The 12422-nt window shown below is 44.4% G+C and overlaps 1 protein-coding gene across 4 annotated transcripts in view; it reads right to left on the bottom strand.

The window, feature by feature from the left end:
- Positions 1-12422, bottom strand: part of ice2 (interactor of little elongator complex ELL subunit 2) — a 117671-nt gene that overhangs the window by 56089 nt on the left and 49160 nt on the right. For all 4 annotated transcript variants that reach the window (XM_072553143.1, XM_072553144.1, XM_072553146.1 and 1 more), the window contains 2 exons: positions 11473-11632; positions 7193-7377 (listed from right to left, as the gene is read on the bottom strand). In XM_072553143.1, coding sequence (XP_072409244.1) covers positions 7193-7377; positions 11473-11632 — 345 coding nt within the window. The remainder of the gene's footprint in view (positions 1-7192; positions 7378-11472; positions 11633-12422) is intronic.

The raw sequence follows: 12422 nt of genomic DNA, 5'->3' as shown, positions 1-12422 counted from the left end.
GTCCCCTGGTTTTGAAATTCCCCTTCCTGGGTAAGAGATATCAGCTATTCACTTTATCTATATATCCATCGTGATTTTATAAACACCTATAAAGTTCCTAGAGCTAGAAAAGGCTGGAATAACAGAATTGTTACAGCACAGGAGGTGGCCATTTGGTCCACTGTGTTTTCACTGGTTCTCCAGATGAGCATTATGGTGTACTGCCCTGTGCCAGCCTATTCACTGTGACCTCTGCAGGCTATTTAATGAGATACAATCTAACGGCCTGTTGAATGTCTCAGTTGAACCACTTTCTCCACGCTTCCAGGCAGTATACACCAGACCTGCACCACTTGCCAGTATTTTCACAGGTCGCATTTGCTTCTTTTGCAAATTACTTCAAATCTGCAACCTCTTTGACCCTTTTAAGTGTGGAATGGTTTCTCCTTGTCTAACTTATTCAGACACCGTTATGATTCTGCAAATTTCTATTCCACCTCCTCCCAAGGAGCAGTCCTTTCTTGGCAAAAAATCTATCCTTATCCCGGAGCCATCCTTGGAAAGCCCTTCTGCACACTCTCCAATGAGTACACATTCTTCCTAAAGTGAGGCACACAGTATTCCAGCTGAGGTCAACTCACGTCTGATACAAGTACAGCATCATCGCCCAGCTCTTGTAGTACAAGGTGATTGCATGGAGAAGTGGTGATGCTGTGACTTTCAGAGGTGTATTTTTGAGAGAGAAATTGAACGAGAGACAACAAGCAGTCAATGCTAACATAAGTAGCTTGTGAGGCTTTGGAGTTTTTTTAAAATATAAGTTAAAACAATAGAAGCAACCTGGATGGGTGTCACATACCAGGATTTCAAGCTTTTCCCTTTAGCTTTTAGATTCAGCAGAAACTGCTGGAATCTTGATGAAGTAGAAGTTATTTTCCCTCCCACCTCAGTTACAGCTAGAAGCTGGGGTTTCTCTTCCCACTGCAGGCACATGAGAGAGAAAATCTGTTCTCTGAATTTGATTAGATTCCTTACAGTGTGGAAACAGGCCCTTCGGCCGAACAAGTCCACACCGCCCCGCTGAAGCGCAACCCACCCATTCCCCTACATTTACCCCTTTACCTAACACGACGGGCAATTTAGCATGGCCAATTCACCTAACCTGCACATCTTTGGACTGTGGGAGGAAACTCACACAGACACGGGGAGAATGTGCAAACTCCACACAGTCAGTCGCCTGAGTTGGGAATTGAACCCAGGTCTCTGGCGCTGTGAGGCAGCAGTGCTAACCACTGTGCCACCATGCCGCCCACCTTGCCTTTCTGACGAGAGGTGTGTTTATGGGCTGTTACTACATTGGAACAGTTAACTAGTAATAGTTACTCAGTCATTATTTGGTTAAGTTTTCCAATAGAGTTACGTTATCCTAAGTCCTTCTTCCTTGTGTTGCATTTTAACTGTTGTGTTTGCGTAAATTGTGTTTTGCTTAATGTCAAGTAATTTGACCAATCAAATTGCATCTGGAACACAGCACTTTACACTTGCCTTTGAAATAGAAAGGTTAGGGTCTAGGCTACCTACTTAATATATTTTGAGCGGGTCTGGTCTGCTCTGGTCCATAATAGAGGCCATTTAAGATGATGAGAAGATTTGATTATGTTGAGGTGCAGAAGCTTAGTCAATATACAGAAAGTCCAAACCTAGAGGGTTTTTTAAATTAATTCACCTATGGGATGCTGCTTATAGACCTTTCACATTAGACATAGAAGCTTTCTCACATCCAGTGACATATGAGACAAGCAAAGCACATGCTTACATGTCTTGCCTGAGCCAATTTTCCTGCAACAGGTTTTGTCACTCCTGATGAAGGGCCTTTGCCTGAAATGTCAATTTTCCTTCTCCTCGGATGCTGCCTGACCGGCTGTGCTTTTCCAGCACCACTCTAATCTTGAGCCTGTTGTCAAAGGCTGTACCTTGAGTAGGATCCCTCTACATCAAACATGACCAGCTCATTCAACCACCACCCCGCAGCTGTTTGGTGAGTTAGGATTGCCCCTTCTGTGGCCATCATACCCTGGGAGTTTACACTGAGCCATACAAAATAGGAGCCAAAGTAAATCATTCTGCTGCACGAGTCTGTTGCAGTAAGACCACAGCAGCCATGATTGTGTTTTGATTTGACTTGCTTCGATAACCTTTGATTTCCTTCCCTAACAAGAGTCCACCAACCTTTGTCTTAAAAATACTTAACGACCCCTTCTCCACTGCCATCAGAGGAAGACAGTTCTAAAGTCACAAAAATCCTCAGAATAACATTGTTAAACACTATCCCTTACTTCGAAGCCGAACCCTAAATATCAAGAGGGAACTCCTTACCACGTTCACCTCGTCAAGACCACTCAGGATTTTATAAACTTCAACCAAGTCATCCCTTGCTCTTCTAAACCATGTTCAATCTGTCCCACCTTCCCTCATAAGACAACTTACTCAAACCAACTAACTATCTATCTAGTGCACCCCTTCCAAACTGCCAGACACTACCACACTTCCACAACCAACGCTGGAGATCACAGTGGGTCAGGCAGCATCTCTGGAGAGACAGCAAGCTACTGTTTCGAGTCTAGATGACACTTTATCAGAGCTGAAGTGAAGTGCGGAGGGGGTAACATTTATGCAAATGTGGGGGGGGGGTAGGGGGAGTGCGGAGACTGGGGGAGAAAGGAATGCAGATTGTGCAGAATAGTGATCGGAATGTGAGAATGGCAGAACAATGGTGTGTCTACCCGCCAGACTGGAAAGAACGTAGGGTCGAGCAGGTCAGGCAGCATCCGAGCAGCAGGAGAATCGGGGAAGAGCCTTTCAACAGGAATCCTGACGAAGGGCTTATGTCCCAAACATGGATTCTCTGGCTCCTCGGATGCCTGACCTGCTGTGCTTTTCCAGCATGACTCTAATCTTGACTGTTCTACTCCCTTGCTCTGTCAGCCCTGGCTCCTTTTAAGTATTTGATTTAGTTCCCCTAAAAGTTTATGAGTGAGCATCCATTGTACTGTAATTTATTGTCGTTGTTTGCTGGTAGTATCACCATTAATTGTGGTTAGAAGTGCAAGTGAAGGGTATTGATAGTTTCCAGCACCACACTCCTGACTCTGACCCTCAGCATCTGCAGTCCTCACTTTCTCCTGGAAAGACAGTCCAGCTGGGGTGGGGAGAGGGGAGAGAAGGCGACAGAGAGCATAACAAGCAAAGCAAAAAGATAGGGAAGGAGTGGGTTCACAATTTGAAGCGACTGAACTCGTTACTGAGCTCAGAAGGCTGTTGAGTGCCCGGTTTGAAGAGTTGTCTGAAATGGCAGAAGATGATCCTTTGAATGCGAAGGCAGGTGGGATGAAATGTGAGAGCAAGGGGGACCCGATCACACTGAGTGATGGGAAGGATCAAGGGCGGACACGTGAGTGAAAGGTCGGACTGGGCTCAGGTCCTTGTCAACCATTGTGGGTGTGAAACCACGCTTACTGAAGAAGGAAGCCACGGCGGCAGCCGTTCCCCACTGTAATCTTTTGTATTCTGTTCAGATTCCAGCATCTGCAGTAATTTGCTCCTTTCCCCATACAGTTACTGGCCATCCCAAATATTCCCTCAACAACATACATTGGGAGTCAACTTCTTGAATACAACCGAGTGGCTTGCAGTGCCATTTCAGAGGGCAGTTAAAAGTCAAGCCCATTGTTGCAAGTTCTTGTCACACGTGGGCCTGAACAGATAAGGATTTCCCTCTCTAAAGGGCACGAGTGAACTTCTCCCAGGCTGGAGAGGAGGAGGATAGGATGGACTTGGGTTTTGATGGATCAAAGCGAACAGCCCCATCTTTGGACTTGCTATTGCGACAGGGTAGGGCTTAAACACCGATGGTATTGACCTATTTTTCTAAATGAAAATTAGGTAACAATCAAAAATAAATTGTGAATAAAACTGTTATAACTGAAATTCATCTTTAGTATTTTTTTAGATAATTGCTCCAAAGCAGCCAGAAAGCTGGTTATGTTCTGATGGTTAGATTTGTATTCATGGAATATGGCAACCAGTATTTACTTCTCATTCCTGATGTCCTGGAAAAAGATTGTGGTGAGCTGCCTTCTTGAATACACAATGGAGTGATCTGTTTGGCTATTCCAAAAGGATATTGCTGTAGGTTCGGAGGCACAGACAGGTAAAGATAGCAGACCTCCGTCTTCAAGGACAGCAACGAAATACAAAGTTTGCATAACAATCCAGTCGTCGGATTCCTACGAGATGGAAGCAGGCCATTCGGCCCACTGAATCTGCACCGACCCTCTGAAGAGTATCCCACCCAGACTCGGCCCTATCCCTGTAATCCTGCACCTCCCATGGCTAACCCACTTAGCCTGCACCTTCCTGGACACTGTGGGCAATTTAGAATGGCCAATCCACCCTAACCTGCACATCTCTGGACTGAGAGAGGAAATCCACACAGACACGGGGAGAACGTGCAAACTCCACAGACAGTTGTCCAAGGATGAAATCAAACCCAGGCCCCTAACGCTGTGGGGCAGTAGTCATAACCACCACATACCCTTATTCCAAAAGATTGACATATTTGGCCCCATATTGTGAGATTCCCACATCTCAGATGAGGGAATCCCGGATATTATGGGCTGAGAGAAATGGTTGGGCAGTAGATCAAGTAGAAGATTCGGTTTGGGAGAATGTTTGAGGTCTTCTCATTAAAAAAAATCTGAAAACAGCACTTAAAATAGATTTTTAAAATCAGTTTGTGGAAACATTGCAGACAGTTAAGGGTAAATAATAGTTGACAGAAATATTCTCAACCATCCTGAATGCTGTGACTGACTTGCACACTTCTTTTCAAGAGATTTGCAAATGCCTGAAACACAACTGATAAGAACATAAGAAACAAGAGTAGACCATTTGGCCCATTGAGACTGCTCCACTAGTCAATACAGTCAGGACTGATCTTGGATTTCAACCAGATTTTCCCACCTGCTCCCCATTTCCCTTGATCCCTGACAGACAACATTCCATTGAAGCAGTTTAGAGTCAGACAACATCCCATTGTCCTACTGGGAGGTTCAGGACATCGACTGGCATTCGCTTCTCCTTGGACGTCCACGGTGCAGAAAACAATATTGCAGAGGATGTTGCTGAGAAACCAAAATCCGATCCACCACAGTCAGACAGATGTACAGCATGGAAAGAGACCCTTCGGTCCAACTTGTCCATGCTGACCAGATATCCTAAATTAATCTAGTCCCATTTGCCAGCATTTGGTCTATATCCCTCCAAACCCTCTCTTTTCATATACCCATCCAGATGCCTTTTAAATGCTGTAATTGTACCACTTCCTCTGGTAGCTCATTCCATACACGCACTACGGTCCATGTGAAAATGTCGTCCCCTCAATTCCCTTTTAAATCTTTCCCCTCTCACCTTCACCCTATGCCTTATAGTTTTGGACTCCCCGACCTTGGCTATTTGCCCTATCTACACCTCTCATGATTTTATAAAGCTCTATAAGGTCACCCCTCAGTCTCCGAAGCTCCAGGTAAAAAACAGGCCCCAGACTGTTCAGCATCTCCCTATAGCTCAAACCGCCCAAACCCGGTAACATCCTTGTCAAGCTTTCTCACACCTTTTCAAGTTTAATTACATCTTTCCTATAGCAGGGAGACCAGAATTGCATGCAATATTCCAAGCAGTGGTCTAACAATGTCCTATACAGCTGCATCATGACATCCCAACTCCTATATTAAAAGCACTGACCAATAAAAGCAAGAACACCAAATGCCTGCTTCACCACTCCCACCACCCCAGCATCCCCACACCACCCCACACCCCCCGTCCATCTGCAACTCCATTTTCAAAGGAACTATGAACCTCCATCTCTATGTCTTTTTGTTCAGCAACACTCCCCTCGCCAGCCCCACCCTCTCCCATTCATCTCTCCACCCCCCCCGAGGCTTCCAGCCATTTTCCTGATGAAGGACTTTTGCCGGAAACGCCGATTTTCCTGCTCCTCGGATGCTGCCCGATTTGCTGTGCTTTTCCAGCACCGCTCTGATCAACACTCTCCAGGGCCTTACCGTTATCCTTAAAGGAATTCAACGATGGAGCATTCACAATTCTCTGAGATGGCAAATTCCAAAGATTCGCAACCTTTTGAAATAGCAACTGTTAATACGCTTCACTTGCACTTCTAATCACAACTAATGGTGGTACTATCAGCAAACAATTACAAGAAATTGCAACACATGTTCTGTAGTTATTAGTGTCTGAATTTCACCTTTTGGAACAATAGATGCTCACTAATAAATTTTTAAAGAAACTGAATCAATACTTAAAGGGAGCCAAGGCTGACAAGGGAGTAGAACAGTTAAGATTAGAGTCATGCTGGAAAAGCACAGCAGGTCAGGCAGCATCTGAGAAGCAGGAAAATCGACATTTTGGGCTAAAGCCCTTCACCAGGAATGAGGCTGGGAGCCTGAGGGGGGGGGGGGGGGGGGGGGCGGTGGAGAGATAAATGGGAAGGGGTGGGGCTGAGGGGAAGGTAGCTGAGAGTGCAATAGGTGCACTAGAGGTGGGGGTGAAAGTAATAGGTCAGAGGCAGGTGGAGCAGATAGGTTGGAAGGAAGATTGAAAGGTGGGACAGGTCATGAAGACATTGCTAAGCTGGCAGATTGGAACTGGGGTAAGGTAGTGGGAAGGGGAAATGAGGAAACTGGTGAAGTCCGCATTGATGCCCTGGGGTTGGAAGTGCCGAGGCAGAAGATGAGGCGTTCTTCCTCCAGGCGTCAGGTGGTGATGGAGGCGGCCCAGGACCTGCATGTCCTCGGAAGAATGGGAGGGGGAGTTAAAATGTTTGGCCACGGGGCGGTGGGGTTGATTGGTGCGGGTGCTGCAGAGATGTTCTCTGAAGCACTCTGCGAGTAGGAGTCCAGTCTCCCCAATGTAGAGGGAGTAGAAGAATCAACATGGGTGCTATGGCTGGAATGGTCCCTTCCTGTGCTGAAGAACCAATTGCATGATTGTCGTAATTTGCTGAAGTACAATGGCATAGGGTATCCACCATATGTTTAGAGGTAGAGAGTTTATAACATAGACAGACCACGTCCAACTGTTTCTATTTCCACGTGACAAGAGTTTGAAATGGAGGGTTCGATTACAAAAATCTTACTTTTTCCTCAAAGATGTCATGTCTTTCAGGTTTGTCCAATGTCATGCTTGACACAGCTACATAATATCTTTTAGTCATCAACAGATCCAGAGGAGCTTCATAAAACAGTTGGTTCTTCTCTCTCACCGTGAGGGTTTTCTTTACAAGTGGTGAGTCAATGAAGACAGCTTTCACCAACGCACCTCCTTTGAAAAGAAAAGCGAGTGTTTGCATCTGTCTGCTTACAGTCATTAAACACCAAAAAAAAAAGACAATACACAGGGCTGGAGGCCGGAGCAAAGCAAGACAGACTTTGAACCTAAAATGGCAGCATGTGGGGTGCCATTGTAAACTTGTCACTGTACTCTTGTACTTGAATTCAGAGGAACCTCGATTATCCGGTATTCAATTAACTGGATATCCTATCCTGCAAGATTGCAAGGTCCTGATGCTCGGCTAAACGATGTTACCCAGCATTTGATTATCCGGAATTTGTTTAACCAAACGGAATACTCCCCGCCTGTCTCCTCTGGATAATTGAGGCTCCTCTGTACACATGACGACATACCCGATTCTGTTTCTAATAATTTGCCTCGTGCACCAAGGGTTCAAACTCAGATCTGAAATAAACATCTCCAGCCAACATCAAATCCGTCACTACCAAAAAAGCAACAGCAGAAAACGTGACAGAATAGCACATCGAAACTCGGCCTGTTCTGAAATGGGATAGGCTTTAAAAAAAGCTAAGAATGCAAAAAGAGGGTGTAATGGACAGCCGATACGGCTGGCTAAGCTGTTATTACACTTTATGCCTATTATTTCAAGAACTTATAGTCTCAGCAATGCAAAGGAAACACGTCCAGCACCACCCATTGGCCAAAACACGATATTCTCAACCTGTGAGCATTTCCCACTGTCCATCTTGCTGTGTTCAGGCCCATTGTTGACACAGCATTTCTGCACGAGAGATTATCAAATTAATAAAATAGTGCTAATGAACCTTAAAGGTAGGAAATATGACAAAAAAAAGCAAAATATTATTTAAATGGAGAATAACTGCAGAATGCTGTAGTAGTGTGTGATCGGGGAGTCCTTATTCATGAAAACCAAAGTGAACACGTGGTTATAATAAGCAGTAAGGAAAGCAAGTGGAATGTTGGTCTTCATTGCAACAGGAATGGAGTGTGAAAGCAGAGTCATACTGCATGGAAATAGACCCTTTGGTCCAACTTGTCCTTGCTGACCAAGTTTCCCAAACTAAACTCATACTATTTGCCTGCATTTGGACAAGATCCCTCTAAACCTTTCGTGTACCTATCCATATGTCTTTTTAATGTTGTAACTGCAATGCATCTACCAACTCCTCTGGCAGTTCATTCCATACGCGAACCACAGTGTGTTTGAAAAGGTTGCCCCTCAGGTACCTTCTAAATCTTTATCCTCTCACCCGAGTTGTGAACTCTTCCTTGGAAAAGACGCCTGCTATTCACCTTATCTATGGCCCTCATGATTTTATGAACTTCTCTCAACCTCCTACACCGCAGGGCTAAAGCTCCCGGCTTATCCAGCTTCTCCTTATAACTCTAACCCTAGAGGCCTGGTGACATCCTGGTCATTCTTTCCTGCACCGCCTCCAATTTAATAACATTCTTCCTATAGCAGGCGACCAGAACCGTCCTCCAAAAGTGGCCTCACCAACATCCTATACAACCGCAACATGACGTTCCAATTCCTAAACTCAATGGTCTTTACCACCCTGTGATGCAACTTCCAATGAACTATTGTTTATTTTCCTTTTTAAATTAAACTTGCAATACATGCAAATTCTTCAAATTTCCTTATTTGATCATGGAATATGGGTGTTGCTGGCTGTGCCAGTATTTCTTGCCAATCCCCAATTGCCCTTGAGAAATTGATGGTGAGGTGTATTCTTGAAAGAAGGTAGTCCAATTTTTGGTTGGGGTGGGTACATACACACACAGGGTGTTGTCCAGAAGGGAATGACAGGATGCTTACCCAATGAGAGTGAAAGAAAGAAAATACAGTTCTGATTCAGGATGTTGCATGGCTTGTAGGAGAACTTGCATGTGCTGGTATTTCCATGCATCTGCAGTTCTTGTCAGAGTCATACAGCACGGAAACAGACCCTGTCCAACCAGTCGATGCCGAACTTAATCCCAAACTAAACCAGCCTGTCCTGCCTCTGTTCCTGGCCCATATCCCTCCAAACCTTTCCGATTCACATAATTATCCAAATGTCTTTTAAACATTGTAATTGTGCCCATATCCACCACTTCCAATGGAAGTTCATTCCACACACAAACCGTGTTAAAACATTTCCCCCTTGTGTCTTTTTAAAATCTCTCTCTGCTCTCACCTTAAAAATGGGCCCCCTTGTCTTGAAATTCCCCATCCTGGGAAAAAACAATACCATTAACTCTATCTATACTCTTCATTATTTTATAAACTTCTCTATCAGGTCGCCTCTCAACCTCCTACGCTCAAACCTTCCACACTTGGCGACATCCTGATAAATCTCTTCTGAACCCTCTCCAGCTTAATATTATCCTTCCGATAACAGGGTGACCAGACCTGGACACAGTATTCCAGAAGAGGTCTCACCAATATCTTGTACAACCTCAACATGACTTCCCAACGCCGAAACTCAAATGACTGAGCAATGAAGATAAGTGAGCCAAACAACTTTTTATTCGGCCTGTCTATATGTGATGCAAACTTCAAAGAATTATGTACCTGCACTCCAATGTCCCTCTACTCTACAACACTTGCGATAGTAGAGATTATGGATTTGAAAAGTACTGTTGGAGGAGTCTTGGCAAGTTGGTGCAATGCATTTCGTCCTGCGTACACTGTGAATTGGGTGGGAACGTTGACGGTGGTGGATGTGGTGCCAATCAAGCAGGTTGCTTTGTCCTGAATGGTGACATGCTTCTTGCCTGGAGCTGCACTCATCCAAGGCAAGTGAAGAGTTCTTCTTCACACTCCTGACCGAGTCTTGCAGCTTGTGGAAAGGCTTTAGGAAGTCAGGAATGGGAGGTCGCAAGGTGACTGAGGGGAGCTGGAAAACATGGAGGGAGGGAGAGTGAAAAGTGTGGCAGGAGGGAAAGGACAGGGAGGCTGCTCAGCTGGTTGGGAAGGTGAGATGGAAGCTACCAAGTGGACAGAACAGTTTTAAACCAGTCAAAGGAATATTGCACTCAGTAGGAGACAAGAAACCAAAATCCCACAGGGAATGAATTCTTGGCAAATGACTTTGAAATCTCAAGCTTTAAGGTTATATACATTCAGGAGCCTGTAGAATTGGTTATTATTGTTATAAAAGCATCATTTGTTAAAGTTAAATCTGAGATTGAAATCTGACATGCAGTCAAAGAGGGCAGTAACAGCCTGGTTAAAATCCTCTAGCTTCGTGCATATGTAGTACAGAAGTGTTTTCATCAATTTGTTTAGAAGAACTATCATGCATCTCTTGAATGTGTAGAAACTTGAACCCGGGTCTCCTGGTTCAGGGGGAGGGACATTACCGCTGCACCACAAAAAGGTGTTAGCTTCAACCTCCCAGCTTGCAGATCATGTAGTTGCAGGTGCAGCTTTTTGTATGGATGGGTGTCAGTTATTTTGTAAAAACCTTTTGTTGCTAATGTATGTGTGTTGTCCTGTGATCATTTTTAAAACAAAAATCAGTCCCTCGGAAGTTAATATTCTCCTTGGTGTATTGTGGCTTTCAGTTTAATGGTTCATTGATGGTTGTTGAGGATGTTGCTGAATTCTTCTAATTCTGCTTCAGTCTGAGTCTACGTACTTCGTAAGTAAGCACAAATACTGACGGTATGGTTACTATTTGACCACATTGACTAGTAAAGCGGTTAGTTGAGGATATAAAAGAAGCCCCTGAAAACCAAAAGGTAGAATTATAAAATCCCTCTAGTGTGGAAGCAGGTCATTCAGCCCATCGAGTCCACACTGACCCTCTGAAGTACATCCCACTCAGACCCACACCCCAACCCTGCATTTCCCATGCAAGTCCCTGGATACTACAGGCAATTTAACATGGTCATTCCGCCTAACCTGTACATCTTTGGATGGTGGAAGGAAACAGGAGAATCCGGAGGAAAATCTCTCAGACACAGGGAGAATGTGCAAACTCCACACAGACAGTGCATCTCACCAATAACTAATGACCCTGAATGTTAACTAGCCTGATCTGTTAAAAAAGGACGAAGAACAAAGTAACAATCCCATAATTGGAGTGCAATTAGGAAACATTATAAGAGGCATACCTTTGCCAGAGACAGTTTTCACATGCACTGGAATTTCCCAGGGTTCTGTATAGTTTGGTGCACAATTATTCAACAGAGTGAACAACGCCTGACTGGTGAGAGACACCTTCGCTCCATATTTCACGCTCAACTTCTCCGCATTCTCATCATTGCTAATTTCCTGCAACACGTCATAACAAACAAATATTTCACACGTTGGAATAACTTGAATTTACAGAGCACCTTTACGGTTAATAAAGGCACTTCACAACAGCAATACTGAACGATATTTGGTACTGCCACATAAAGAAACGTTAAGACAGGAAACAGGAAGAACTTGGACAGAGAGGTGGAATCTAAGGAGTATCTTGAAAGAGGAAGGACATGGAGAGGCAGTTATGGAGGGAACTCCAGACGGGGCGGTGTGGACTTGTTGGGCCGAAGGGCCTGTTTCCACAATGTAAGTAAAACTCTCAGCCCCAGTTACTAATGGAAGGTGGTGGAAATCACGGATCCACCAGATGAGCAGAAATTGAGAGATTGTGGAGGAACAGGAATAATTGTCACAAATTTTAAATCATCAATAATAACATATTAGGGTAGGGGAATGGGTCTGGGTGGGATACTCTTCGGAGGGTCGGTGTGGACTTGTCGGGCTGAATGGCCTGTTTCCACACTGTAGGGATTCTACGATTCTAATAGGCAATGCAGACAAACTTGATGCAATTTTCATATCACATTAAAAATAAAGAGTGAGTTCTTATTATATTTTAGCTAATAATTGTTCGTAACAAGTAACAATGTGATTTTCTACACAATCAAATCAGAGCTGAGAATCTGTCTAAACCCCATCCATAAACCCTTGTTAGCATGTATCATATTTTCATGCACACATTTCCCATTCTAATTCCCTACTTGGCAGAGAATTTCACTCTAACCCCTGCAACACTCAGTACTCTGGGTGAAGAAGT

The sequence above is a fragment of the Chiloscyllium punctatum genome, chromosome 33 (genome assembly GCF_047496795.1).
Source record: "Chiloscyllium punctatum isolate Juve2018m chromosome 33, sChiPun1.3, whole genome shotgun sequence".
NCBI lineage: Eukaryota > Metazoa > Chordata > Chondrichthyes > Orectolobiformes > Hemiscylliidae > Chiloscyllium > Chiloscyllium punctatum.
Note: the sequence above shows the minus strand (reverse complement) of the source record. Positions and strands in the feature narration are given on the sequence as shown.